The sequence below is a fragment of the Procambarus clarkii genome, chromosome 64, assembly GCF_040958095.1.
Source record: "Procambarus clarkii isolate CNS0578487 chromosome 64, FALCON_Pclarkii_2.0, whole genome shotgun sequence".
In the NCBI taxonomy this organism is placed as follows: Eukaryota; Metazoa; Arthropoda; class Malacostraca; order Decapoda; family Cambaridae; genus Procambarus; species Procambarus clarkii.
Window position 1 is genome coordinate 6,688,854 of NC_091213.1, and position 25,839 is coordinate 6,714,692.

At 47.4% G+C, this 25,839-nt stretch overlaps 2 protein-coding genes across 5 annotated transcripts in view; both read right to left on the minus strand.

The window, feature by feature from the left end:
* LOC123769043 (S-antigen protein-like) overlaps positions 1-22,884 on the minus strand; it is a 94,777-nt gene extending 71,893 nt beyond the window's left edge. The window contains exons 1-4 of the mRNA XM_069309034.1: positions 22,849-22,884; positions 21,957-22,703; positions 21,021-21,839; positions 19,607-20,471 (exon numbers count right to left, since the gene is read on the minus strand). Of these exons, the coding sequence (XP_069165135.1) occupies positions 19,607-20,471; positions 21,021-21,839; positions 21,957-22,703; positions 22,849-22,884 (2,467 nt within the window). The remainder of the gene's footprint in view (positions 1-19,606; positions 20,472-21,020; positions 21,840-21,956; positions 22,704-22,848) is intronic.
* Positions 1-25,839, minus strand: part of LOC123768916 (Ankyrin repeat-rich membrane spanning) — an 866,672-nt gene that overhangs the window by 716,472 nt on the left and 124,361 nt on the right. For 3 of the 4 annotated variants that reach the window (XM_069309137.1, XM_069309135.1, XM_069309138.1), the window contains exon 2: positions 22,849-22,947. The exons of the other annotated variant lie outside the window; for it this stretch is intronic. The gene's annotated coding sequence lies outside the window, so the exon portion shown is untranslated. The remainder of the gene's footprint in view (positions 1-22,848; positions 22,948-25,839) is intronic. 4 annotated transcript variants of the gene reach the window in all.

The window sequence follows — 25,839 nt, forward strand, 5'->3', positions numbered from 1 at the left end:
CGGGGTAGATCCCGGCCGCCGGCGAGAAACAATGGGCAGAGTTTCATTCATCCTATGCCCCTGTTACCTAGCAGTAAAATAGGTACCTGGGTGTTAGTCAGCTGTCACGGGCTGCTTCCTGGGGTGGAGGCCTGGTCGAGGACCGGGCCGCGGAGACACTAAAAGCCCCGAAATCATCTCAAGATAACCTCAAGAAGGAGAAGTCTGGTGCAATACTCAGGGAAGAGCATCGAGTAAGCCGCTACAGGAAGATACGGTAGAATCACGAATGCTTGTATTTTAATTGTGAAATTTATGCACGTACATTTGTGTGTACGTCTGATACCATACTACTTGTGAAGGAGGAAATGTATATGTTTATCTCTCAGAATGTTTGGTAATATGTTTATTGTTTGTGATGTGTGTCTATGTATGTATTAACACGTTGTACTGAACGGGGTGAGAATAGCTTGAGCTACCTCATCCCTTTGTGTGTATTTTACCTCAATAAACTTATTTCAATTTAAATTGTGAAATCACGTGTAACTAAATCAGCGGAAGACTCGGTGTCATATGCGAGTCATCGAGAGAAGTGATTGTTCACCTGGCAGTGAACATCGGTAGGAACAATTAAGTGCTAACTGCTTAGTAGCGATAACGAACCAGTTGGTGTTTTCACCATAGTGTGGGCGAGAGGTCAAGTGTGGAATAACTCGGGCAGTAGTAGTAGTTTTAGATTTGTTCACGAAATGTCCATGTAGCACAGGCTATGGCGAGCCCGTTATTGAGTTGGGTTATTCGGGATAACCTTGTTACTCTGATATTTGGGTCAAAGTTTTAAATGGAGGTGGGGTGTCCTCCTTTTTCCCCGTTTCTTTTTCGCTTGTTTTAGTGCACTGGTTTTAGTCTTGTTTTAATAACATTATCTTGGTGGCGGATGTAGGTGCAGAAAGTTCACTAGTGAGAGGCTTGCAAGAAAGAAAACACTAATTATGACTTTAGACTATCTAACGCAATTATTACAAACATTCAAATTAAAGAAATTACTTCAGATTTAGAAGAACTAAGAAATGCCCAGAGACCTGAAAGTTGCAGTATTAAAAGCTATGACAACTTTTATAATAAAAGGTATTTGTATGGTCAGCACAGTAACCGGACCAGACAATGTGGTGTAGTCATTGTGGTAATTCACCTTGGCTATAGACACATCTGGCAGGTTAGTGAGGCTGAGCCACTACCAGAATACTCAGATTGTAAACTCTGTGACAAACCTTTAATGCATTCACTAGAACACTATATTGTTGAATGTGAAATCGTAAAGGACTTTAGACCTCCTGGCCTCTTGTACCACCAACTGTGTAACTATGTCATTGACTCAGGTGTTCTGGACGACATCCTAACAATTTATCCAAAATTTGCTTGTCCATTTTAAAGAATGAAGAACAATTTTATTGATATTATTTCTAAGCTGCATCACTTATGAACCATCCCCGCCCTTGTGTGGCAGTGCACAGTAGAAAGTTTTCACATATTCATACATTAAAGCATTGATTGTAACCATGATATATACATGTGCCAGTTTAGACCTATTGTCTTGTGTATGACCCTCTGTCCTGCGTGACAGTCAATACCACCATTATCCTCACTCTAATAGAACTTAATTGAAATCCTCAGATTAGACAAAATTGTAATTAATTTTGTCAATAAAGATGTTAATAATAAATATGTGAGTCCCATTCCTCACCGGCTTTTCTAATCATTGTAGTGGCTGAGGAATGTGCATGTAATGCAGCTGCTGTCGTTGGATTAATGTTGAGTTTGATGCGCAGGGCTTCAGTAGCTTCACATTCCAGTAAGTAGTGCAATAGTGGCGCCTCTGCTTCTGTTCCACAGATATGACACTCTTTAACTATTGGGTTCATTACCTCCCAGCAGCACTTGTAACCAAGTCTGAGTCTGTGTATGGCTACTGCAATGTCTCTGGATATCTTTGTGTCAGGCTTGAAGGAGTAGTACTCAGTGGCTTGTTCCTTCCATATCGCAGTGGATCTTCCTTCCGCTACTTTGGCTCTGTGGAGACTTTTGATAGTTGGGAGTATTTTCTTCTTGATTTACTCCTTAATCTGTGATTGATGGATTGATAAAGATTAAGCCACCCAAGAGGTGGCACGGGCATGAATAACCCGTAAGCAGGCAGTTGTGTGGGTGCGTGCGTTTATAGCCCCGCCGAACAGACAACGGAAATTGTGAGAGGAGAAAAGCAACCCGTTCTCGCACTTTCTTATAGTCAATATTGACTTATTAAATACGTGCATATGTGACATACTAATTTATTGTGAATATTTTAGTTTACATATGTGACATACTAATTTAGTAAATATTTTAGTTTACCTTGAAAAGCTTCATAGAAAACACTGACCTTACCTAACCTTCTTAGTATGTTAAGATAAGCATCTTATTGCTTCGTAATTACAATTATTACTTAACCTATACCTATAATGAACAATGAACTGCTCCATTGAAGCAATGTATAATTGTCAGCGCCTTCCCGCCAAACACACCGAAACTACGACGTTGCTACAACGTTCGAACAAGTTTTAACACCTAACCAGCTATAACAACCAATATAGCAAGTTGTAACAACGTTCTAATACGTCATAAACACGTTAAGCCAAGAGGTAACGTTATTACAAGTTATAACAAGCGGAAAATAGACAGTTACGGTTTGTGTTTCCAGGGTTCTCTGTTTCGTCGTAGTAGGCGTAAGCCTAAGCAGGAGTTAGTTTTAATTTGCGGTAATGTTTTAGATTGATAAATGTTAATCTTCTTGTTTGAGGAGCTGTTCACTTGAGACAGTTAAGCAAGTCCCAGCTGTGTCTGGGTACAAGTGACAGGATGAACAACCCAGCGGGTTTTCTTCCTATTGGGGAGTGTTGTACATGCTGCTATGGCGGTGTGTCCACTCACAGGATGAGTGGCGCTGCCCAATACTGTCACTATGGCGGTGTGTCCACTCACAGGATGAGTGGCGCTGCCCAATACTGTCACTATGGCGGTGTGTCCACTCACAGGATGAGTGGCGCTGCCCAATACTGTCACTATGGCGGTGTGTCCACTCACAGGATGAGTGGCGCTGCCCAATACTGTCACTATGGCGGTGTGTCCACTCACAGGATGAGTGGCGCTGCCCAATACTGTCACTATGGCGGTGTGTTCACTCACAAGATGAGTGGCGCTGCCCAATACTGTCACTATGGCGGTGTGTCCACTCACAAGATGAGTGGCGCTGTCCAATACTGTCACTATGGCGGTGTGTTCACTCACAAGATGAGTGGCGCTGCCCAATACTGTCACTATGGCGGTGTGTCCACTCACAGGATGAGTGGCGCTGCCCAATACTGTCACTATGGCGGTGTGTCCACTCACAGGATGAGTGGCGCTGCCCAATACTGTCACTATGGCGGTGTGTCCACTCACAAGATGAGTGGCGCTGCCCAATACTGTCACTATGGCGGTGTGTCCACTCACAGGATGAGTGGCGCTGCCCAATACTGTCACTATGGCGGTGTGTCCACTCACAAGATGAGTGGCGCTGCCCAATACTGTCACTATGGCGGTGTGTCCACTCACAGGATGAGTGGCGCTGCCCAATACTGTCACTATGGCGGTGTGTCCACTCACAAGATGAGTGGCGCTGCCCAATACTGTCACTATGGCGGTGTGTCCACTCACAAGATGAGTGGCGCTGCCCAATACTGTCACTATGGCGGTGTGTCCACTCACAGGATGAGTGGCGCTGCCCAATACTGTCACTATGGCGGTGTGTCCACTCACAAGATGAGTGGCGCTGCCCAATACTGTCACTATGGCGGTGTGTCCACTCACAAGATGAGTGGCGCTGCCCAATACTGTCACTATGGTGGTGTGTCCACTCACAAGATGAGCGGCGCTGCCCAATACTGTCACTATGGTGGTGTGTCCACTCACAAGATGAGTGGCGCTGCCCAATACTGTCACTATGGCGGTGTGTCCACTCACAAGATGAGTGGCGCTGCCCAATACTGTCACTATGGCGGTGTGTCCACTCACAGGATGAGTGGCGCTGCCCAATACTGTCACTATGGCGGTGTGTCCACTCACAAGATGAGTGGCGCTGCCCAATACTGTCACTATGGCGGTGTGTCCACTCACAAGATGAGTGGCGCTGCCCAATACTGTCACTATGGTGGTGTGTCCACTCACAGGATGAGTGACGCTGCCCAATACTGTCACTATGGCGGTGTGTCCACTCACAAGATGAGTGGCGCTGCCCAATAAACTCGCCCCTCGGGGCAAAATTAAAAAAAAAATGTTTTAGATGTGAAGACAAACATGCGTATATAAAATGGTGGAGGTAATGCCATAGGGGTTGGTGAGGGTTGCACACAACACAAGCCCTCAATTGACTCGCCCCTCGGAGCAAAATTAAAAAATTAGTCGACTTGGGTAGCGGCGACACCACACAATGTGCAGACGTCTCCACCGTGTTGTGTAGGGAGTGAGGGAGCGCCCCAGCTCCCAGCGACTGTCGTACACACTCACCATTATTATTGTTAGAGACGGGGTGATGACCGCGATGGGAAGAGGGAAGTATAGTGAGAGGGAAGGGAGGTGGTGAGGGAGAGAGGAGTGAGGAACATGGTGAGGGAGGGAGGAGTGGGAGGGCGGGTGTGAGTCAGTGCCCCCAGCTAGTGTTGCTGGCCAGCCCGACTGACTGACTCTTGTCCACTGTACTGCTAACACCTTCACCATCACTCTCATCATCCTTACTGCCACCACTCTCACCATCCTTACCACCACCACTCTCACCATCCTTACTGCCACCACCACTCTCACCATACTTACCACCACCACTCTCACCATCCTTACTGCCACCACCACTCTCACCATCCTTACTGCCACCACCACTCTCACCATCCTTACTGCCACCACCACTCTCACCATCCTTACTACCACCACCACTCTCACCATCCTTACTACCACCACCACTCTCACCATCCTTACTACCACCACCACTCTCACCATCCTTACTGCCACCACCACTCTCACCATCCTTACTGCCACCACCACTCTCACCATCCTTACTGCCACTCTCACCATCCTTACTACCACCACCACTCTCACCATCCTTACTGCCACTCTCACCATCCTTACTACCACCACCACCACTCTCACCATCCTTACTACCACCACCACTCTCACCATCCTTACTGCCACCACCACTCTCACCATCCTTACTACCACCACCACTCTCACCATCCTTACTACCACCACCACCACTCTCACCATCCTTACTACCACCACCACTCTCACCATCCTTACTACCACTCTCACCATCCTTACTGCCACTCTCACCATCCTTACTGCCACTCTCACCATCCTTACTGCCACTCTCACCATCCTTACTACCACCACCACCACTCTCACCATCCTTACTACCACCACCACCACTCTCACCATCCTTACTACCACCACCACTCTCACCATCCTTACTACCACCACCACCACTCTCACCATCCTTACTACCACCACCACCACTCTCACCATCCTTACTGCCACTCTCACCATCCTTACTACCACCACCACTCTCACCATCCTTACTGCCACTCTCACCATCCTTACTTCCACCACCACCACTCTCACCATCCTTACTACCACCACCACCACTCTCACCATCCTTACTACCACCACCACTCTCACCATCCTTACTGCCACCACCACTCTCACCATCCTTACTACCACCACCACTCTCACCATCCTTACTACCACTCACCATCCTTACTGCCACTCTCACCATCCTTACTGCCACTCTCACCATTCTTACTGCCACTCTCACCATCCTTACTGCCACTCTCACCATCCTTACTGCCACTCTCACCATCCTTACTACCACCACCACCACTCTCACCATCCTTACCACCACCACTCTCACCATCCTTACTACCACTCTCACCATCCTTACCACCACCACTCTCACCATCCTTACTACCACCACCACTTTCACCATCCTTACTGCCACCACCACTCTCACTATCCTTACTGCCACCACCACTCTCACCATCCTTACTACTATCACCATTCACCATCCTTACTACTATCACCATTCACCATCCTTACTACTATCACCATTCACCATCCTGACCCAGCAGTCACAATGACCAGCCTGGATCTTACCTAGAGAGGGTCTCAAGAGTTCTTGACTTGTGAGAGTTTGGTCCACCAGGCTGTTGCTTGGAGCGGCCCGCAGGCCCACGTACCCACCACAACCCGGGATTTGTACTTCTATTCACGTAAATCTGTGTATCTATGTATTTACGTATGTAGGTTAGCTTAGCATTTTAAAAGCACCGAATCACCTTCTGTGGTCGAGTGTTCAATAAGCCCTTGAACTATATGTTTAACACTTCTCTAACCCTGTCCATGGAGGACAGAAGAAAATGTATATATGCTGGTTAGCATTGTAAATGTCTGGCCACGTCTGTGGTAGAAAGTAATAAAAAAAAAAAATCACTTTTACACCTGCTATGTTGCACTACACAAGCTGGTCGATCACCTTGACGTGACCCTCAATAGCTCTCGCGAAATTTGCAACATTCGCTCAGTCTCTATACTGATGTACAATTAAAACCCCATATTTCTCAACACAGTGGTGGCGCGTTTTCTTCAGACACCCCTCCCCCTCACACTTCCCGTTTTTTGTTCGGTGAGGCGAAAAACATTATTAGAATCGTAACTTGCCATTGTAAAAGCCGATACTGGCTTTTCTCAACCCGTTCTCGCACTTTCTTAAAGTCAATATTGACTTATTAAATAAGTGCATATGTGACATACTAATTTATTGTGAATATTTTAGTTTACCTTGAAAAGCTTCATAGAAAACACCGACCTTACCTAACCTTCTTAGTATGTTAAGATAAGCATCTTATTGCTTCGTAGTTACAATTATTACTTAACCTACTATAGGTATAGGTTAAGTAATAATTGTAATTACGAAGCAATAAGATGCTTATCTTAACATACTAAGAAGGTTAGGTAAGGTCAGAGTTTTCTATGAAGCTTTTCAAGGTAAACTAAAATATTCACAATAAATTAGTATCCAGTCCACTCTAATTTTGTATAACTATTATGTATCTCACTCTCACCTACACCGCAGAGATTACATATATAAAACATTTAAGCGGTCTCAATAATGTAGATGTGTTATTGAGTAAGGTTCTGGAGGTAAAGGATATGTGCACGTTTGCAGGTCAGCAATTTCTCCAGCTCTAATAGTTAAGTGTGCAATAATATTACCTCCCTAGAGAGCACTAGTGTGTTAAAAAGTATCATTGACATGGCATCTCGCTTGAAAGGTTCTTGTTATCCAACCTGTAATTTTTCTTGCAGTTGTGACAGCTACTCTATTGTGTCATTTAGAGGTAAGGTCTTTCGACATTATTATTTCCAAATCTTTTATATTGCTCTTTATTTCAATAGTGATGTTTGAGTACTTTTTAAATGTGGTTTCTGTTTTGATGTTTTCCGCTCACAGCACAATAGCTGGAACTTAATTACATTAAACACCTTTTTATTTTCTGTGATGCATTGAAAGACCTGAATGACATCAGATTGGAGGTTTGCTGTGTTCTCTATAGTGTCTAATCTCATAACAATTCTAGCGCTATCTACAAAGGATGATATGATGCTACAGCTTTCTTCATAACTCTTCACAAGGGGGGTTCTAATTCCTGGGGTTGGCTGGTGGCCTTCTCCTTTCTCTTGGAAGTGAATTCGTGTCTATTGTATAGTGTGGCGACCAAAACTGAGCTGTATAATCTAAATGGGGCCTAACAAGGACAAGATAAAGCTGGAGCAGAAGATAAGATCTCTCTCATCTACAAAATGATCCCAAATATCTCATTTGCTTTATTTCAAACTTTTATATATTGAATGTTTGGCTTAAGATTAACAATAATGAACATTACTACAACTGTTTATTGTTCAAATTTTGCAGCTTCAGCGGTGTTCAGTTGATGTAGTAATCTTTTATCTCCACTTGTGTACTGGTGTGTATGTCCGGTATATATCCACTCATTAAATCCAAGCTCAGCTGTTCACATTTCAACAAACACAAATGCCCCCTTACCCCACCCCACACCCCCCCCCCACACACACACACACCTACACACAAACACCAGACTAGTACCCGGGCTGAGAGGTAAGACCTACAAGGAGAGACTTAATTAGTGTTTTTCCTGCCCGAAACGCTTTGCGTAATAGTGGCTTTAGGCATTGTATGTACTAGCTCTATCTATAAATACATCAACTTTTGTATCTTACCTTGTATGTATGTACCTTACCTGAATAACAGTTTATTTATTTATTTAATTAAGGGATACAAATGGCTTGAGTGAACACGTTTTTGTTTGTGAATCCGGATCCTGGCTTCTCCGGTAATGTTATACGCTATAGGAGCTCAGCCTATTACCGTGATACATTTTTAACATTGAAACCAGACCAAAGGCGAGTACCTCTGCTAGTATAAGAGAAATCATCAATTTAAGACACATTCGTTACGGTTTTCAATTGACCGTTTTTTATATTAAAAGCTGGTAATATGACAGTAAGTAATGTAATAAGTAATAACAAAGTTATTACTTATTACATAAGTTAGAACAAATAAGTAATAAGTTAGAACAATAAGTTCTAAGTAATAAGTTATAATAATAACTTATAAGTTAGTAACAAAGTTACTAACTATAAGTTAGTAACTAACTCTTCTCTCCAACAATAAGCGCCTTACAAATCATGTACAAAACTCGCATCTTGGCAGAAAAAATTGTGTAAAGCGGCGCCTTTGTTGTATGATATACACTGTACAATACGACCAGCCATCTCTGACATTAAATAAAACAAACGACTTTTCACGCCTTGATACAATCTATTCCTGCCAGTGCACATCACTGGTGCCGGGCACTGTAGCCGAGTGCCAGGGATCAGTGCCTCCAATACCGAGATCACTGCACCTAAGCACCTTAATCTCTTTCTTTGCTCGTAGCCTCACTCTTTGTTTAAAGAAAGTGATGCATGGAGGTGAGAAATACAGAGGGCGGTCAGCGACAAACATCACAGGAAAACACACACAGTTACAGCCCCGCTCCTGTGCCAGGTAAGTCCACTACGGGCTCACCATAGCCCGTGCTACTTGCCCCGCTCCTGTGCCAGGTAAGTCCACTACGGGCTCACCATAGCCCGTGCTACTTGCCCCGCTCCTGTGCCAGGTAAGGTCCACTACGGGCTCACCATAACCCGTGCTACTTGCCCCGCTCCTGTGCCAGGTAAGTCCACTACGGGCTCACCATAGCCCGTGCTACTTGCCCCGCTCCTGTGCCAGGTAAGTCCACTACGGGCTCACCATAGCCCGTGCTACTTGCCCCGCTCCTGTGCCAGGCAAGTCCACTACGGGCTCACCATAGCCCGTGCTACTTGCCCCGCTCCTGTGCCAGGCAAGTCCACTACGGGCTCACCATAACCCGTGCTACTTGCCCCGCTCCTGTGCCAGGCAAGTCCACTACAGGCTCACCATAGGCCGTGCTACTTGCCCCGCTCCTGTGCCAGGTAAGTCCACTACAGGCTCACCATAGGCCGTGCTACTTGCCCCGCTCCTGTGCCAGGTAAGTCCACTACGGGCTCACCATAGCCCGTGCTACTTGCCCCGCTCCTGTGCCAGGTAATTTATAGGGCGTGCAAACACGCGCACGAAGAGGCGTGCGAGCACAAACGCACGCACACATACACTCACGAACAAAGGGAATTAAAAAACGAGTTACGAGGAATAAGATTGATACAGAGTAAGGCAGTGAGGTATATGTTGTAGGGAGGAGGGGGGGGGGTTAGGAGTCGAGGGTTATCTTGAGGTTATCTTGAGACGATTTCGGGGCTTTTTTAGTGTCCCCGCGGCCCGGTCCTCGACCAGGCCTCCACCCCCAGGAAGCAGCCCGTGACAGCTGACTAACACCCAGGTACCTATTTTACTGCTAGGTAACAGGGGCATAGGGTGAAAGAAACTCTGCCCATTGTTTCTCGCCGGCGCCTGGGATCGAACCGGGATCAAGTCCAGCGTGCTGTCCGCTCGGCCGACCGGCTTTCCCGGGGCAGAGAAGGGTGGTTCCGGGAATGGTTGTTCATCACAGAGTTCACCTGCACGTGTTCTCCAACACGTTCAGGTCGCTGTGTAGTCGAGTCCTTGGAAGCCTCCTGTTAACCAGCCAAACACAACGAAACTAGAACGTTTCTGCAACGTTCGAACAGCTTGTAACCTGGTTGATGGGGTTCTGGGAGTTCTACTCCCCAAGCCCGGCTCGAGGCCAGGCTTGACTTGTGAGAGTTTGGTCCACCAGGCTGTTGGTTGATACCTGGTTGATGGGGTTCTGGGAGTTCTACTCCCCAAGCCCGGCCCGAGGCCAGGCTTGACTTGTGAGAGTTTGGTCCACCAGGCTGTTGGTTGATACCTGGTTGATGGGGTTCTGGGAGTTCTTCTACTCCCCAAGCCCGGCCCGAGGCCAGGCTTGACTTGTGAGAGTTTGGTCCACCAGGCTGTTGGTTGATACCTGGTTGATGGGGTTCTGGGAGTTCTTCTACTCCCCAAGCGCGGCCCGAGGCCAGGCTTGACTTGTGAGAGTTTGGTCCACCAGGCTGTTGGTTGATACCTGGTTGATGGGGTTCTGGGAGTTCTTCTACTCCCCAAGCCCGGCCCGAGGCCAGGCTTGACTTGTGAGAGTTTGGTCCACCAGGCTGTTGGTTGATACCTGGTTGATGGGGTTCTGGGAGTTCTTCTACTCCCCAAGCCCGGCCCGAGGCCAGGCTTGACTTGTGAGAGTTTGGTCCACCAGGCTGTTGGTTGATACCTGGTTGATGGGGTTCTGGGAGTTCTTCTACTCCCCAAGCCCGGCCCGAGGCCAGGCTTGACTTGTGAGAGTTTGGTCCACCAGGCTGTTGGTTGATACCTGGTTGATGGGGTTCTGGGAGTTCTTCTACTCCCCAAGCCCGGCCCGAGGCCAGGCTTGACTTGTGAGAGTTTGGTCCACCAGGCTGTTGGTTGATACCTGGTTGATGGGGTTCTGGGAGTTGTTCTACTCCCCAAGCCCGGCCCGAGGCCAGGCTTGACTTGTGAGAGTTTGGTCCACCAGGCTGTTGCTTGGAGCGGCCCGCAGGCCCACATACCCACCACAGCCCGGCTGATCCGGCACTCCTTGTAGGAAACTATCTAGTTTCCTCTTGAAGATGTCCACGGTTGTTGTGGCAATATTTCTTATAGTAGCTGGGAGGACGTTGAACAACCGCGGACCTCTGATTCTCTGATTGTGCTAGATGTAACATCTAGCAAGTTGTAACAACTTTCTGACACGTCATAAAACATAATAAGATGTAACAACTTTTGTAACAGGTTGTAACAAGGTAACATTAGTCGGGACCGTTACGGTGTGTGATTGCAGGGAATACTTTACAAGTTAGAGCTTAACTGCTTCCATTAACACTTCAATTTCCACAGGAAGTTTCGTCCTCGTTTCCTTAATGACAGGTTTAATTATACTTGGTGAGATTACATTAAAACACACAGCGACCATTTCCTTGTTCTTCAGCGTACTCAACACTTTCTTACACACAGTAATAAATTTAATGTAGTTTCCCCGCTTATCCTCGTCCTGCTATTTCTCCTTTACCACATTTTCTTACCATTCAAATTTGTACTTTTATTTTCACTTGCTTTAATAATTTGATCTATATGTTTAGCTTGCAGTCCTTACCCGCTGCTGCTATTCCTCCTCCTCGCTCTCCCAGCTCCTGTCTAATGTATACTGGTGTCTTGGCATTTCCTCAATCAACTTCATGCAGGTCGGAGTTCAATCCCCGACCGTCCAAGTGTTTGGATACCATTCCTTCCCCCCCCCCCGTCCCATCCCAAATCCTTATCCTGATCCCTTCGCAGTGCTATATATAGTCGTAATGGCTTGGCGCTTTCTCCTGATAGTCCACTTACCCTGCCTTAATCATCTCTTGAATGTTTTCGATGGATTTTTTTCATGAAAATCAGCGCTCGTATTCTGCTCTGGTGTTTATGAGAAGCCGGTTCCCAGAGTTGATCTACCGGGGAGCCGGTCGGCCGAGCAGACAGCACGCGGGACTTGTGATACTGTGGTCCTGGGTTCGATCCCAGGCGTCGGCGAGAAACAATAGGCAGAGTTTCTTTCACCCTATGCCCCTGTTACCTAGCAGTAAAATAGGTACCTGGGTGTTAGTCAGCTGTCACGGGCTGCTTCCTGGGGGTGGAGGCCTGGTCGAGGTCCGGGCCGCGGGGACACTAAAGCCCCGAAATCATCAAGATAAACTCAAGATAAGATACTACCCAAGCCCCACCTGGGGCCAGGCTGGCCTTGTGACACTTGATCTAAAAGGCTGTTGCTTCCAGCGACACGCTGGGAGACATATCCATTATAACGCGGTTGGTTCGCCATTTCCTGCAGGAACTTCTCTAATTATCTTCTGAACACTTTTGTTGGAGAAATATTTTTTATATTGGTTGTGATGATAGTGAAGAGCCGTGGGCCTGTAATTACCTAAGTGCAATTACCTAAGTGTAGTTACAGGATGAGAGCTACGCTCGTGGTGTCCCGTCTTCCCAGCACTCTTTGTCATATAACGCTTTGAAACTACTGACGGTCTTGGCCTCCACCACCTTCTCACCTAACTTGTTCCAACCGTCTACCACTCTATTTGCGAAGGTGAATTTTCTTATATTTCTTTGGAATCTGTGTTTAGCTAGTTTAAATCTATGACCTCTTGTTCTTAAAGTTCCAGGTCTCAGGAAATCTTCCCTATCGATTTTATCAATTCCTGTTACTATTTTGTATGTAGTGATCATATCACCTCTTTTTCTTCTGTCTTCTAGTTTTCGCATATTTAATGCCTCTAACCTCTCCTCGTAGCTCTTGCCCTTCAGCTCTGGGAGCCACTTAGTAGCATGTCTTTGCACCTTTTCCAGTTTGTTGATGTGCTTAAGATATGGGCACCACACAACCGCTGTGGTGCCACACAACCACTATCATCACAACCGCTGTGATGATAGTGAAGAGCCGTGGGTGTTGCACGTGGACTTCTATTGATCAGGAGTAAGTCAACAGCCGGCCAGGTGTTGACCTGGCCGGGTGAGAGGCGAGAACACAACAAATGCTGTTATTAAAAGATTCGTCCATTTTGCACCCGCAAGATAACGTAAGATTTTCAGAGTTGACGAATGTTAATAATCTTGTTTGAGCGTTCACTTGAGACAGTTAAGCAAGTCCCAGCTGTGTCTGGGTACAAGTGACAGGATGAACAACCCAGCGGGTTTTCTTCCTATTGGGGAGTGTTGTACATGCTGCTATGGCGGTGTGTCCACTCACAAGATGAGTGGCGCTGCCCAATACTGTCACTATGGCGGTGTGTCCACTCACAGGATGAGTGGCGCTGCCCAATACTGTCACTATGGCGGTGTGTCCACTCACAGGATGAGTGACGCTGCCCAATACTGTCACTATGGCGGTGTGTCCACTCACAGGATGAGTGACGCTGCCCAATACTGTCACTATGGCGGTGTGTCCACTCACAGGATGAGTGACGCTGCCCAATACTGTCACTATGGCGGTGTGTCCACTCACAGGATGAGTGACGCTGCCCAATACTGTCACTATGGCGGTGTGTCCACTCACAGGATGAGTGGCGCTGCCCAATACTGTCACTATGGCGGTGTGTCCACTCACAGGATGAGTGACGCTGCCCAATACTGTCACTATGGCGGTGTGTCCACTCACAGGATGAGTGACGCTGCCCAACAAACTCGGCCCTCGGGTAGAACAAACATAACCCGGCCAGGCTAGCTTGAGTTGGCCGAGGGTACCACAGGCCAGTTATTTCCTCTGTCTGTTGCCCTCATTCACAAGGTCTCTTACATGTGCCTTTCCAACCTTCCTTGTTCTCTACTTCCTGCTGAGGCTTCGTGTACATTTCATTATTCAAATGTTTCCGGCTTCCCGTAGCTGCCACTCGGCCACGCCGCTCCGTGGCTGAGTGGGCTAAGAGCCTAGTGGCCGAGTGGGTAAAGAGGCAACCTCTTTACACTACGTATAAGATTATCTTGTTTTGTTTAAAGTTAAGTTATTTGCCTCCCTAGTGCTGAACGTTCTCTTGCTCCCTGGGTTATATCTAGACAGTGCAGGTCATCTCTCTCACAGGGGAGCCGGTCGGCCGAGCGGACAGCACGCTGGACTTGTGATCCTGTGGTCCCGGGTTCGATCCCAGGCGCCGGCGAGAAACAATTGGCAGAGTTTCTTTCACCCTATGCCCCTGTTACCTAGCAGTAAAATAGGTACCTGGGTGTTAGTCAGCTGTCACGGGCTACTTCCTGGGGGTGGAGGCCTGGTCGAGGACCGGGCCGCGGGGACACTAAAGCCCCAAAATTATCTCAAGATAACATCTCTTAAAACAATAACACGAACCTTTCTCCTGTATTGACCTGATGGGATTTGGCTACTCGTGCCTGCACAATCGAGCTCTTGGCTCTTGGACCCCGCCATTCCAACCATCAGTTGTCTAATGTGATGTCTCGAGACCCATTTTCTCTATCATTTCTACTATATAACACTCACAAGAGTTCAGAGATATGCCACTAGGCTAGTCCCAGAACTAAGAGGCATGAGTTATGAAGAAAGGCTGCGGAAAATGCATCTCACGACACGTGAAGACAGAAGAGTAAGGGGAGACATGATCACTACCTACAACATTCCCAGAGGAACTGACAGGGTAGATAGAGATAAACTGTTTACACGGGGGCTACGCGAACAAGAGGACACAGGTGGAAACTGAGTACCCAAATGAACCACAGGGACGTTAGAAATAACTTTTTCAGTGTCAGAGTAGTTAATAAATGGAATGCACTAGGAAGTGATGTGGTGGAGGCTGACTCCACACACAGTTTCAAATGTAGATATGACAGAGCCAAGTAGGCTCAGGAATCTGTACAATAGTTGATTGACGGTTGAGAGGCGGGACCAAAGAGCCAGAGCTCAACCCCCGCAAACACAACTAGGTGAGTACATACACACACACTGCACCGGTGATGTTCATTGTCTACATAAATGATCTACCAGTTGGTATACAGAATTATATGAACATGTTTGCTGATGATGCTAAGATAATAGGAAGAATAAGAAACTTAGATGATTGTCATGCCCTTCAAGATGACCTGGACAAAATAAGTATATGGAGCACCACTTGGCAAATGGAATTTAATGTGAATAAATGCCATGTTATGGAATGTGGAATAGGAGAACATAGACCCCACACAACCTATATATTATGTGAGAAATCTTTAAAGAATTCTGATAAAGAAAGAGATCTAGGGGTGGTTCTATATAGAAAACTATCACCTGAGGACCACATAAAGAACATTGTGCGAGGAGCCTATGCTACACTTTCTAACTTCAGAATTGCTTTTAAATACATGGATGGCGATATACTAAAGAAATTGTTCACGACTTTTGTTAGGCCAAAGCTAGAATATGCAGCGGTTGTGTGGTGCCCATATCTTAAGAAGCACATCAACAAACTGGAAAATGTGCAAAGACACGCTACTAAGTGGCTCCCAGAACTGAAGGACAAGGGCTACGAGGAGAGGTTAGAGGCATTAAATATGCCAAAACTAGAAGACAGAAGAAAAAGAGGTGATATGATCACTACATACAAAATAGTAACAGGAATTGATAAAATCGACAGGGAAGATTTCCCGAGATCTGGAACTTCAAGAACAAGATTTAAACTAACTAAATAAAGATGCCGAAGAAATATCTGAAAATTCACTTTTTCAGTTTTTTTTTAATTATTTTCTACCACAGACGTGGCCACACATTTACAATGCTAACCAGAATATACACATTTTCTTCTGTCCTCCATGGACAGGGTTAGAGATGTGTTAAACATATAGTTCAAGGGTTTATTGAACACTCGACCACAGAAGGTGATTCGGTGCTTTTAAAATGCTAAGCTAACCTACATACGTAAATACATAGATACACAGATTTACGTATGCCCTACATAAAGTGTTCGATGTGTCTTTTACATAGTGTCATTAATGTGCATTTACAAAGGTGAAATGTAATTCTGATCAACTTCCATATATACTTTTACACATACATACATACATACATACATACATACATACATACATACACACACGTACGTACATATACATATATACACACACATGCATTCACATACATTTGTCTCTCTTACTCTGACAGGGTGAGATAGCTGATAGAGAAACTAGTGTGCAATTAAGCACTTAATCACTGAAGGTGATTAAGGTGCTTTTACAAGCTCAGGTTATATAGTTACATCATATAACATTGAATAAATGATATATTGAATATAACATTGTATAATTGATACATTACATGGTTAATCTTGGATACAAGTCCAATATATCAAGTGTTCCAGTACTCATATAGTAATTACACAGTTCAGCATACCTTAGCCCAGGAGGACGAAAGTCAGTCAGTATGGGACATTCTACAATATAATGTTCAAGAGAGTGCATGTTTTCTCTTTCACAAAGTTGACACATTGTGTACTCGACATTTGGGTTTTGAGAAAGCTGCCAGATACGTCTATATCCCAGGCGTATTCTGGCCACTATAACATCACATTGCCGGGTTCTTGTTCTATTAGTCCCATATGTGAATGTCTCCTCACGATATCTATCACAATATTTAATGCTACAACTTTCAGGTCTTTGAGAATTTGTTAGGTCGGTGAGATTTTCATTAGATATTTGTTAAGTATTCTCTTTGTCACTGCTAATGAAACACCCATATCAATTTCTACCACTGATTTTCTACAGGCTGACTTAGCAAGCATATCAACAGTGTCATGCCTTGAGATGCCAACATGTGATGGTATCCATAGGAAATTAATTTAAAATCTGTTTTCTTTAGCAGCTAAAACATTCATTCGAATATCACTTACTATTTTCTGGGTGTCACTACTATGTGCGTTCAATGCCAGGAGTGCACTCTGCGAGTCACAGTATATAGCAGAGTGGTAGACGGTTGGAACAAGTTAGGTGAGAAGATGGTGGAGGCCAAGACCGTCTGTAGTTTCAAAGCGTTATATGACAAAGAGAGCTGGGAAGACGGGACACCACGAGCGTAGCTCTCATCCTGTAACTACACTTAGGTAATTACACACACACGCACATCCCCAGGATGCACCCCACAACCGCTGCCTAACTTGGGCCTGTTTGGTTAAGTCATAGTGGGAAAATGTTGTAAGTGGAGTGCCTCAAGGCTCTGTCCTGGGACCTCTGTTGTCGATTATAAATATGATTTAGATTCAGGTTTGAGTAGCAACATTTGCACATTTGCCGATGATACAAACATCGGTAGATAAATAAACACGGAAGAAGACTGACTATCACTTCAAGTCGATCTAAATATGAAATGTTTGAAGTTTGAAATGACCGAGGCCCGGTCCTCGACCAGGCCTCCACCCCCAGGAAGCAGCCCGTGACAGCTGACTAACACCCAAGTACCTATTTTACTGCTAAGTAACAGGGGCATAGGGTGAAAGAAACTCTGCCCCATTGTTTCTCGCCGGCGCCTGGGATCGAACCCAGGACCACAGGATCACAAGTCCAGCGTGCTGTCCGCTCGGCCGACCGGCTCCCTAATCGACTTGAGAATGGTCCAGGACGGACCGAAACGTCGTCGTCCCTTCACCTTCTAGTGTGCGGTCTGGTCAACATTCTTCAGCCACGTTATTGTGACTCCTCGCCTGCTGACACCATAGCCTTTAGTCCACCATCTTGGACTAAAGGGTAAGTGCTTCAATAAGTAATGTGGGTGCCAACTCTTCCGCTCAGGGCAAACCACTTCACATTTGACCCATATTTAGCTTTATTGTCTACAAGACGACCCATTTCTAGCAACGAGATCGTTATCTGCACAGCCTAATACAGCGGGACACTTTTCATCCCAGTTTATTAGTCAAGGTCTAGTCATTAGGTTTGCCTGGTCGACGACCGGGCCGCGGGGACGCTAAGCCCCGGAAGCACCTCAAGGTAAGGTTCACACACTCTTACCTTACTGCCTTTGTCATCCACATTCTTTACACGACTTGATAATAGTCCAACGACGACCCAAACGTCGCCACTCCCTTTGTACTCAGATGTGGGGGGGGCTCAACCACTTGGGCTGGACGGTAGAGCGACGGTCTCGCTTCATGCAGATCGGCGTTCAATTCCTTTCCCCCGTCCCATCCCAAATCCTTATCCTGACTCCTTCCCAGTGCTATATAGTCGCAATGGCTTGGCGCGTGTCCCCTGATAGTTCCCTTCCCTTCTCAGATGTGGGGGGGGGGGGTTACCCAGAGTAAAACCTATATTGCTACTACCACCCCTCTCATTCTTGCTACTAGCACCCTTCTCATTCTTGCTACTACCACCCCTCTTATTCTTGCTACTACCACCCTTCTCATTCTTGCTACTACCACCCTTCTCATTCTTGCTACTAGCACCCTTCTCATTCTTGCTACTACCACCCCTCTTATTCTTGCTACTACCACCCTTCTCATTCTTGCTACTACCACCCTTCTCATTCTTGCTACTAGCACCCTTCTCATTCTTGCTACTACCACCCCTCTTATTCTTGCTACTACCACCCTTCTCATTCTTGCTACTAGCACCCTTCTCATTCTTGCTACTAGCACCCTTCTCATTCTTGCTACTAGCACCCTTCTCATTCTTGCTACTACCACCCTTCTCATTCTTGCTACTACCACCCTTCTCATTCTTGCTACTAGCACCCTTCTCATTCTTGCTACTACCACCCTTCTCATTCTTGCTACTAGCACCCTTCTCATTCTTGCTACTAGCACCCTTCTCATTCTTGCTACTACCACCCTTCTCATTCTTGCTACTACCACCCTTCTCATTCTTGCTACTAGCACCCTTCTCATTCTTGCTACTACCACCCTTCTCATTCTTGCTACTACCACCCTTCTCATTCTTGCTACTAGCACCCTCTCATTCTTGCTACTAGCACCCTTCTCATTCTTGCTACTAGCACCCTTCTCATTCTTGTTACTACCACCCTTCTCATTCTTGCTACTAGCACCCTTCTCATTCTTGCTACTAGCACCCTTCTCATTCTTGCTACTAGCACCCTTCTCATTCTTGCTACTACCACCCTTCTCATTCTTGCTACTACCACCCTTCTCATTCTTGCTACTAGCACCCTCTCATTCTTGCTACTAGCACCCTTCTCATTCTTGCTACTAGCACCCTCTCATTCTTGCTACTAGCACCCTTCTCATTCTTGCTACTAGCACCCTCTCATTCTTGCTACTAGCACCCTTCTCATTCTTGCTACTAGCACCCTCTCATTCTTGCTACTAGCACCCTTCTCATTCTTGCTACTAGCACCCTTCTCATTCTTGCTACTAGCACCCTTCTCATTCTTGCTACTAGCACCCTTCTCATTCTTGCTACTAGCACCCTTCTCATTCTTGCTACTAGCACCCTTCTCATTCTTGCTACTACTACCCTTCTCATTCTTGCTACTACCACCCTTCTCATTCTTGCTACTAGCACCCTTCTCATTCTCGCTACTAGCACCCTTCTCATTCTTGCTACTACCACCCTTCTCATTCTCGCTACTACCACCCTTCTCATTCTTGCTACTAGCACCCCTCTCATTCTCGCTACTACCACACTTCTCATTCTTGCTACTACCACCCTTCTCATTCTTGCTACTACCACCCTTCTCATTCTCGCTACTACCACCCTTCTCATTCTTGCTACTACCACCCTTCTCATTCTTGCTACTAGTACCCTTCTCATTCTTGCTACTACCACCCTTCTCATTCTTGCTACTAGCACCCTTCTCATTCTCGCTACTACCACCCCTCTCATTCTCGCTACTAGCACCCTTCTCATTCTCGCTACTAGCACCCTTCTCATTCTTGCTACTAGCACCCTTCTCATTCTTGCTACTAGCACCCTTCTCATTCTCGCTACTGCCACCCCTCTCATTCTCGCTACTAGCACCCTTCTCATTCTCGCTACTACCACCCTTCTCATTCTTGCTACTACCACCCTTCTCATTCTTGCTACTACCACCCTTCTCATTCTTGCTACTACCACCCTTCTCATTCTCGCTACTACCACCCTTCTCATTCTTGCTACTACCACCCTTCTCATTCTTGCTACTAGCACCCTTCTCATTCTCGCTACTAGCACCCTTCTCATTCTTGCTACTACCACCCTTCTCATTCTTGCTACTACCACCCTTCTCATTCTTGCTACTACCACCCTTCTCATTCTCGCTACTAGCACCCTTCTCATTCTTGCTACTACCACCCTTCTCATTCTTGCTACTACCACCCTTCTCATTCTTGCTACTACCACCCTTCTCATTCTTGCTACTAGCACCCTTCTCATTCTTGCTACTAGCACCCTTCTCATTCTTGCTACTACCACCCTTCTCATTCTTGCTACTAGCACCCTTCTCATTCTTGCTACTACCACCCTTCTCATTCTTGCTACTACCACCCTTCTCATTCTTGCTACTACCACCCTTCTCATTCTCGCTACTACCACCCTTCTCATTCTTGCTACTACCACCCTTCTCATTCTTGCTACTAGCACCCTTCTCATTCTCGCTACTAGCACCCTTCTCATTCTTGCTACTACCACCCTTCTCATTCTCGCTACTACCACCCTTCTCATTCTTGCTACTAGCACCCCTCTCATTCTCGCTACTACCACCCTTCTCATTCTTGCTACTACCACCCTTCTCATTCTTGCTACTACCACCCTTCTCATTCTCGCTACTACCACCCTTCTCATTCTTGCTACTACCACCCTTCTCATTCTTGCTACTAGTACCCTTCTCATTCTTGCTACTACCACCCTTCTCATTCTTGCTACTAGCACCCTTCTCATTCTCGCTACTACCACCCCTCTCATTCTCGCTACTAGCACCCTTCTCATTCTCGCTACTAGCACCCTTCTCATTCTTGCTACTAGCACCCTTCTCATTCTTGCTACTAGCACCCTTCTCATTCTCGCTACTGCCACCCCTCTCATTCTCGCTACTAGCACCCTTCTCATTCTCGCTACTACCACCCTTCTCATTCTTGCTACTACCACCCTTCTCATTCTTGCTACTACCACCCTTCTCATTCTTGCTACTACCACTCTTCTCATTCTCGCTACTACCACCCTTCTCATTCTTGCTACTACCACCCTTCTCATTCTTGCTACTAGCACCCTTCTCATTCTCGCTACTAGCACCCTTCTCATTCTTGCTACTACCACCCTTCTCATTCTTGCTACTACCACCCTTCTCATTCTCGCTACTACCACCCTTCTCATTCTCGCTGCTAGCACCCTTCTCATTCTTGCTACTACCACCCTTCTCATTCTTGCTACTACCACCCTTCTCATTCTTGCTACTACCACCCTTCTCATTCTTGCTACTAGCACCCTTCTCATTCTTGCTACTACCACCCTTCTCATTCTTGCTACTAGCACCCTTCTCATTCTCGCTACTACCACCCCTCTCATTCTCGCTACTAGCACCCTTCTCATTCTCGCTACTAGCACCCTTCTCATTCTTGCTACTAGCACCCTTCTCATTCTCGCTACTACCACCCTTCTCATTCTTGCTACTAGCACCCCTCTCATTCTCGCTACTACCACCCTTCTCATTCTTGCTACTACCACCCTTCTCATTCTTGCTACTACCACCCTTCTCATTCTCGCTACTACCACCCTTCTCATTCTTGCTACTACCACCCTTCTCATTCTTGCTACTAGTACCCTTCTCATTCTTGCTACTACCACCCTTCTCATTCTTGCTACTAGCACCCTTCTCATTCTCGCTACTACCACCCCTCTCATTCTCGCTACTAGCACCCTTCTCATTCTCGCTACTAGCACCCTTCTCATTCTTGCTACTAGCACCCTTCTCATTCTTGCTACTAGCACCCTTCTCATTCTCGCTACTGCCACCCCTCTCATTCTCGCTACTAGCACCCTTCTCATTCTCGCTACTACCACCCTTCTCATTCTTGCTACTACCACCCTTCTCATTCTTGCTACTACCACCCTTCTCATTCTTGCTACTACCACTCTTCTCATTCTCGCTACTACCACCCTTCTCATTCTTGCTACTACCACCCTTCTCATTCTTGCTACTAGCACCCTTCTCATTCTCGCTACTAGCACCCTTCTCATTCTTGCTACTACCACCCTTCTCATTCTTGCTACTACCACCCTTCTCATTCTTGCTACTACCACCCTTCTCATTCTCGCTACTAGCACCCTTCTCATTCTTGCTACTACCACCCTTCTCATTCTTGCTACTACCACCCTTCTCATTCTTGCTACTACCACCCTTCTCATTCTTGCTACTAGCACCCTTCTCATTCTTGCTACTACCACCCTTCTCATTCTTGCTACTAGCACCCTTCTCATTCTCGCTATTACCACCCCTCTCATTCTCGCTACTAGCACCCTTCTCATTCTCGCTACTAGCACCCTTCTCATTGTTGCTACTAGCACCCTTCTCATTCTCGCTACTACCACCCTTCTCATTCTTGCTACTAGCACCCTCTCATTGCATAAAACTCTAGAAATCGCGATTAAATACGCTGTATACCATGTTGGAGCTTGTGCTCTACTAGCACCCCCTCCTTTAACTCGCACACTTGCCTACCCTGAACCCCAACACAGGTGAGCCTGGCTGCGACTCTTACCTTGGTGTGTGGTGCTGGAGGACGACCTGTAGTCATGCGTAGACTCCTCCTCGGCGTCCACCTTGCGTCCAGTCGGCTGCTGCTCCAACCACAACTTACCTGCGGAAGGAGTACAGAGGTCAGAACGGGTGCAGAGGGGTCAGGACGGGTGGAGAGGGGTCAGCACAGGTGCAGAGGGGGGTCTAGCACAGGTGCAGAGAGGGGTCACCACAGGTTCAGAGAGGGGGTCAGCACACGTGGAGAGAGGGGTCAGCACAGGTGCAGAGGGGGGTCTAGCACAGGTGCAGAGAGGGGTCAGCACAGGTTCAGAGAGGGGGTCAGTACACGTGGAGGGGTCAGCACACGTGGAGGGGTCAGCACAGGTGCAGAGGGGGGTCTAGCACAGGTGCAGAGGGGGGTCTAGCACAGGTGCAGAGGGGGGTCAGCACAGGTGCAGAGAGGGGGTCAGCATGGGTGAAGAGGGGGCAGCACAGGTGCAGAGAGGGGTCAGCACAGGTGCAGAGAGGGGGTCAGCACAGGTGCAGAAAGGGGTCAGCATGGGTGAAGAGGGGGCAGCACAGGTGCAGAGAGGGGTCAGCACAGGTGCAGAGAGGGGGTCAGCACAGGTGCAGAGAGGGGTCAGCATGGGTGAAGAGGGGGCAGCACAGGTGCAGAGAGGGGTCAGCATGGGTGAAGAGGGGTCAGCACAGGTGCAGAGAGGGGTCAGCACAGGTGCAGAGAGGGGGTCAGCACAGGTGCAGAGAGGAGGTCAGCATGGGTGAAGAGGGGGCAGCACAGGTGCAGAGAGGGGTCAGCACAGGTGCAGAGAGGGGGTCAGCACAGGTGCAGAGAGGGGTCAGCATGGGTGAAGAGGGGGCAGCACAGGTGCAGAGAGGGGTCAGCACAGGTGCAGAGAGGGGGTCAGCACAGGTGCAGAGAGGGGTCAGCATGGGTGAAGAGGGGGTCAGCACAGGTGCAGAGAGGGGGTCAGCATGGGTGAAGAGGGGGCAGCACAGGTGCAGAGAGGGGTCAGCACAGGTGCAGAGAGGGGGTCAGCACAGGTGCAGAGAGGGGGTCAGCACAGGTGCAGAGAGGGGGTCAGCATGGGTGAAGAGGGGGCAGCACAGGTGCAGAGAGGGGTCAGCACAGGTGCAGAGAGGGGTCAGCACAGGTGCAGAGAGGGGTCAGCATGGGTGAAGAGGGGGCAGCACAGGTGCAGAGAGGGGGTCAGCACAGGTGCAGAGAGGGGTCAGCACAGGTGCAGAGAGGGGTCAGCATGGGTGAAGAGGGGTCAGCACAGGTGCAGAGAGGGGGTCAGCACAGGTGCAGAGAGGGGTCAGCACAGGTGCAGAGAGGGGTCAGCACAGGTGCAGAGAGGGGTCAGCATGGGTGAAGAGGGGGCAGCACAGGTGCAGAGAGGGGGTCAGCACAGGTGCAGAGAGGGGTCAGCACAGGTGCAGAGAGGGGTCAGCATGGGTGAAGAGGGGGCAGCACAGGTGCAGAGAGGGGGTCAGCACAGGTGCAGAGAGGGGTCAGCACAGGTGCAGAGAGGGGTCAGCATGGGTGAAGAGGGGTCAGCACAGGTGCAGAGAGGGGGTCAGCACAGGTGCAGAGAGGGGTCAGCACAGGTGCAGAGAGGGGTCAGAACAGGTGCAGAGAGGGGTCAGCATGGGTGAAGAGGGGGCAGCACAGGTGCAGAGAGGGGGTCAGCACAGGTGCAGAGAGGGGTCAGCATGGGTGAAGAGGGGGCAGCACAGGTACAGAGAGGGGTCAGCACAGGTGCAGAGAGGGGTCAGCATGGGTGAAGAGGGGGTCAGCACATGTGCAGAGAGGGGTCAGCATGGGTGAAGAGGGGGCAGCACAGGTACAGAGAGGGGTCAGCATGGGTGAAGAGGGGGGCCAGAATAAGGACAGAGAGGGTCTGTAGAAGCACTGAGGGATGGATAGATAGATGGATGATTAGATGGACAGAGGGATAAATGGATGGCCTAATAGATGGATATAGATGAAAGGATAGTGTTACAGTTATCCCCGTGCATAGTAGCGGTCTTTACCTGTTCCCTACCACCAACATATCATCATGCTCCAACATACCACCAACATATCATCATGCTCCAACATGCCACCAACATATCATCATGCTCCAACATGCCACCAACATATCATCATGCTCCAACATACCACCAACATATCATCATGCTCCAACATGCCACCAACATATCATCATGCTCCAACATGCCACCAACATATCATCATGCTCCAACATGCCACCAACATATCATCATGCTCCAACATACCACCAACATATCATCATGCTCCAACATGCCACCAACATATCATCATGCTCCAACATGCCACCAACATATCATCATGCTCCAACATGCCACCAACATATCATCATGCTCCAACATGCCACCAACATATCATCATGCTCCAACATACCACCAACATATCATCATGCTCCAACATGCCACCAACATATCATCATGCTCCAACATGCCACCAACATATCATCATGCTCCAACATACCACCAACATATCATCATGCTCCAACATGCCACCAACATATCATCATGCTCCAACATACCACCAACATATCATCATGCTCCAACATGCCACCAACATATCATCATGCTCCAACATGCCACCAACATATCATCATGCTCCAACATGCCACCAACATATCATCATGCTCCAACATACCACCAACATATCATCATGCTCCAACATACCACCAACATATCATCATGCTCCAACATACCACCAACATATCATCATGCTCCAACATACCACCAACATATCATCATGCTCCAACATGCCACCAACATATCATCATGCTCCAACATGCCACCAACATATCATCATGCTCCAACATACCACCAACATATCATCATGCTCCAACATACCACCAACATATCATCATGCTCCAACATACCACCAACATATCATCATGCTCCAACATGCCACCAACATATCATCATGCTCCAACATACCACCAACATATCATCATGC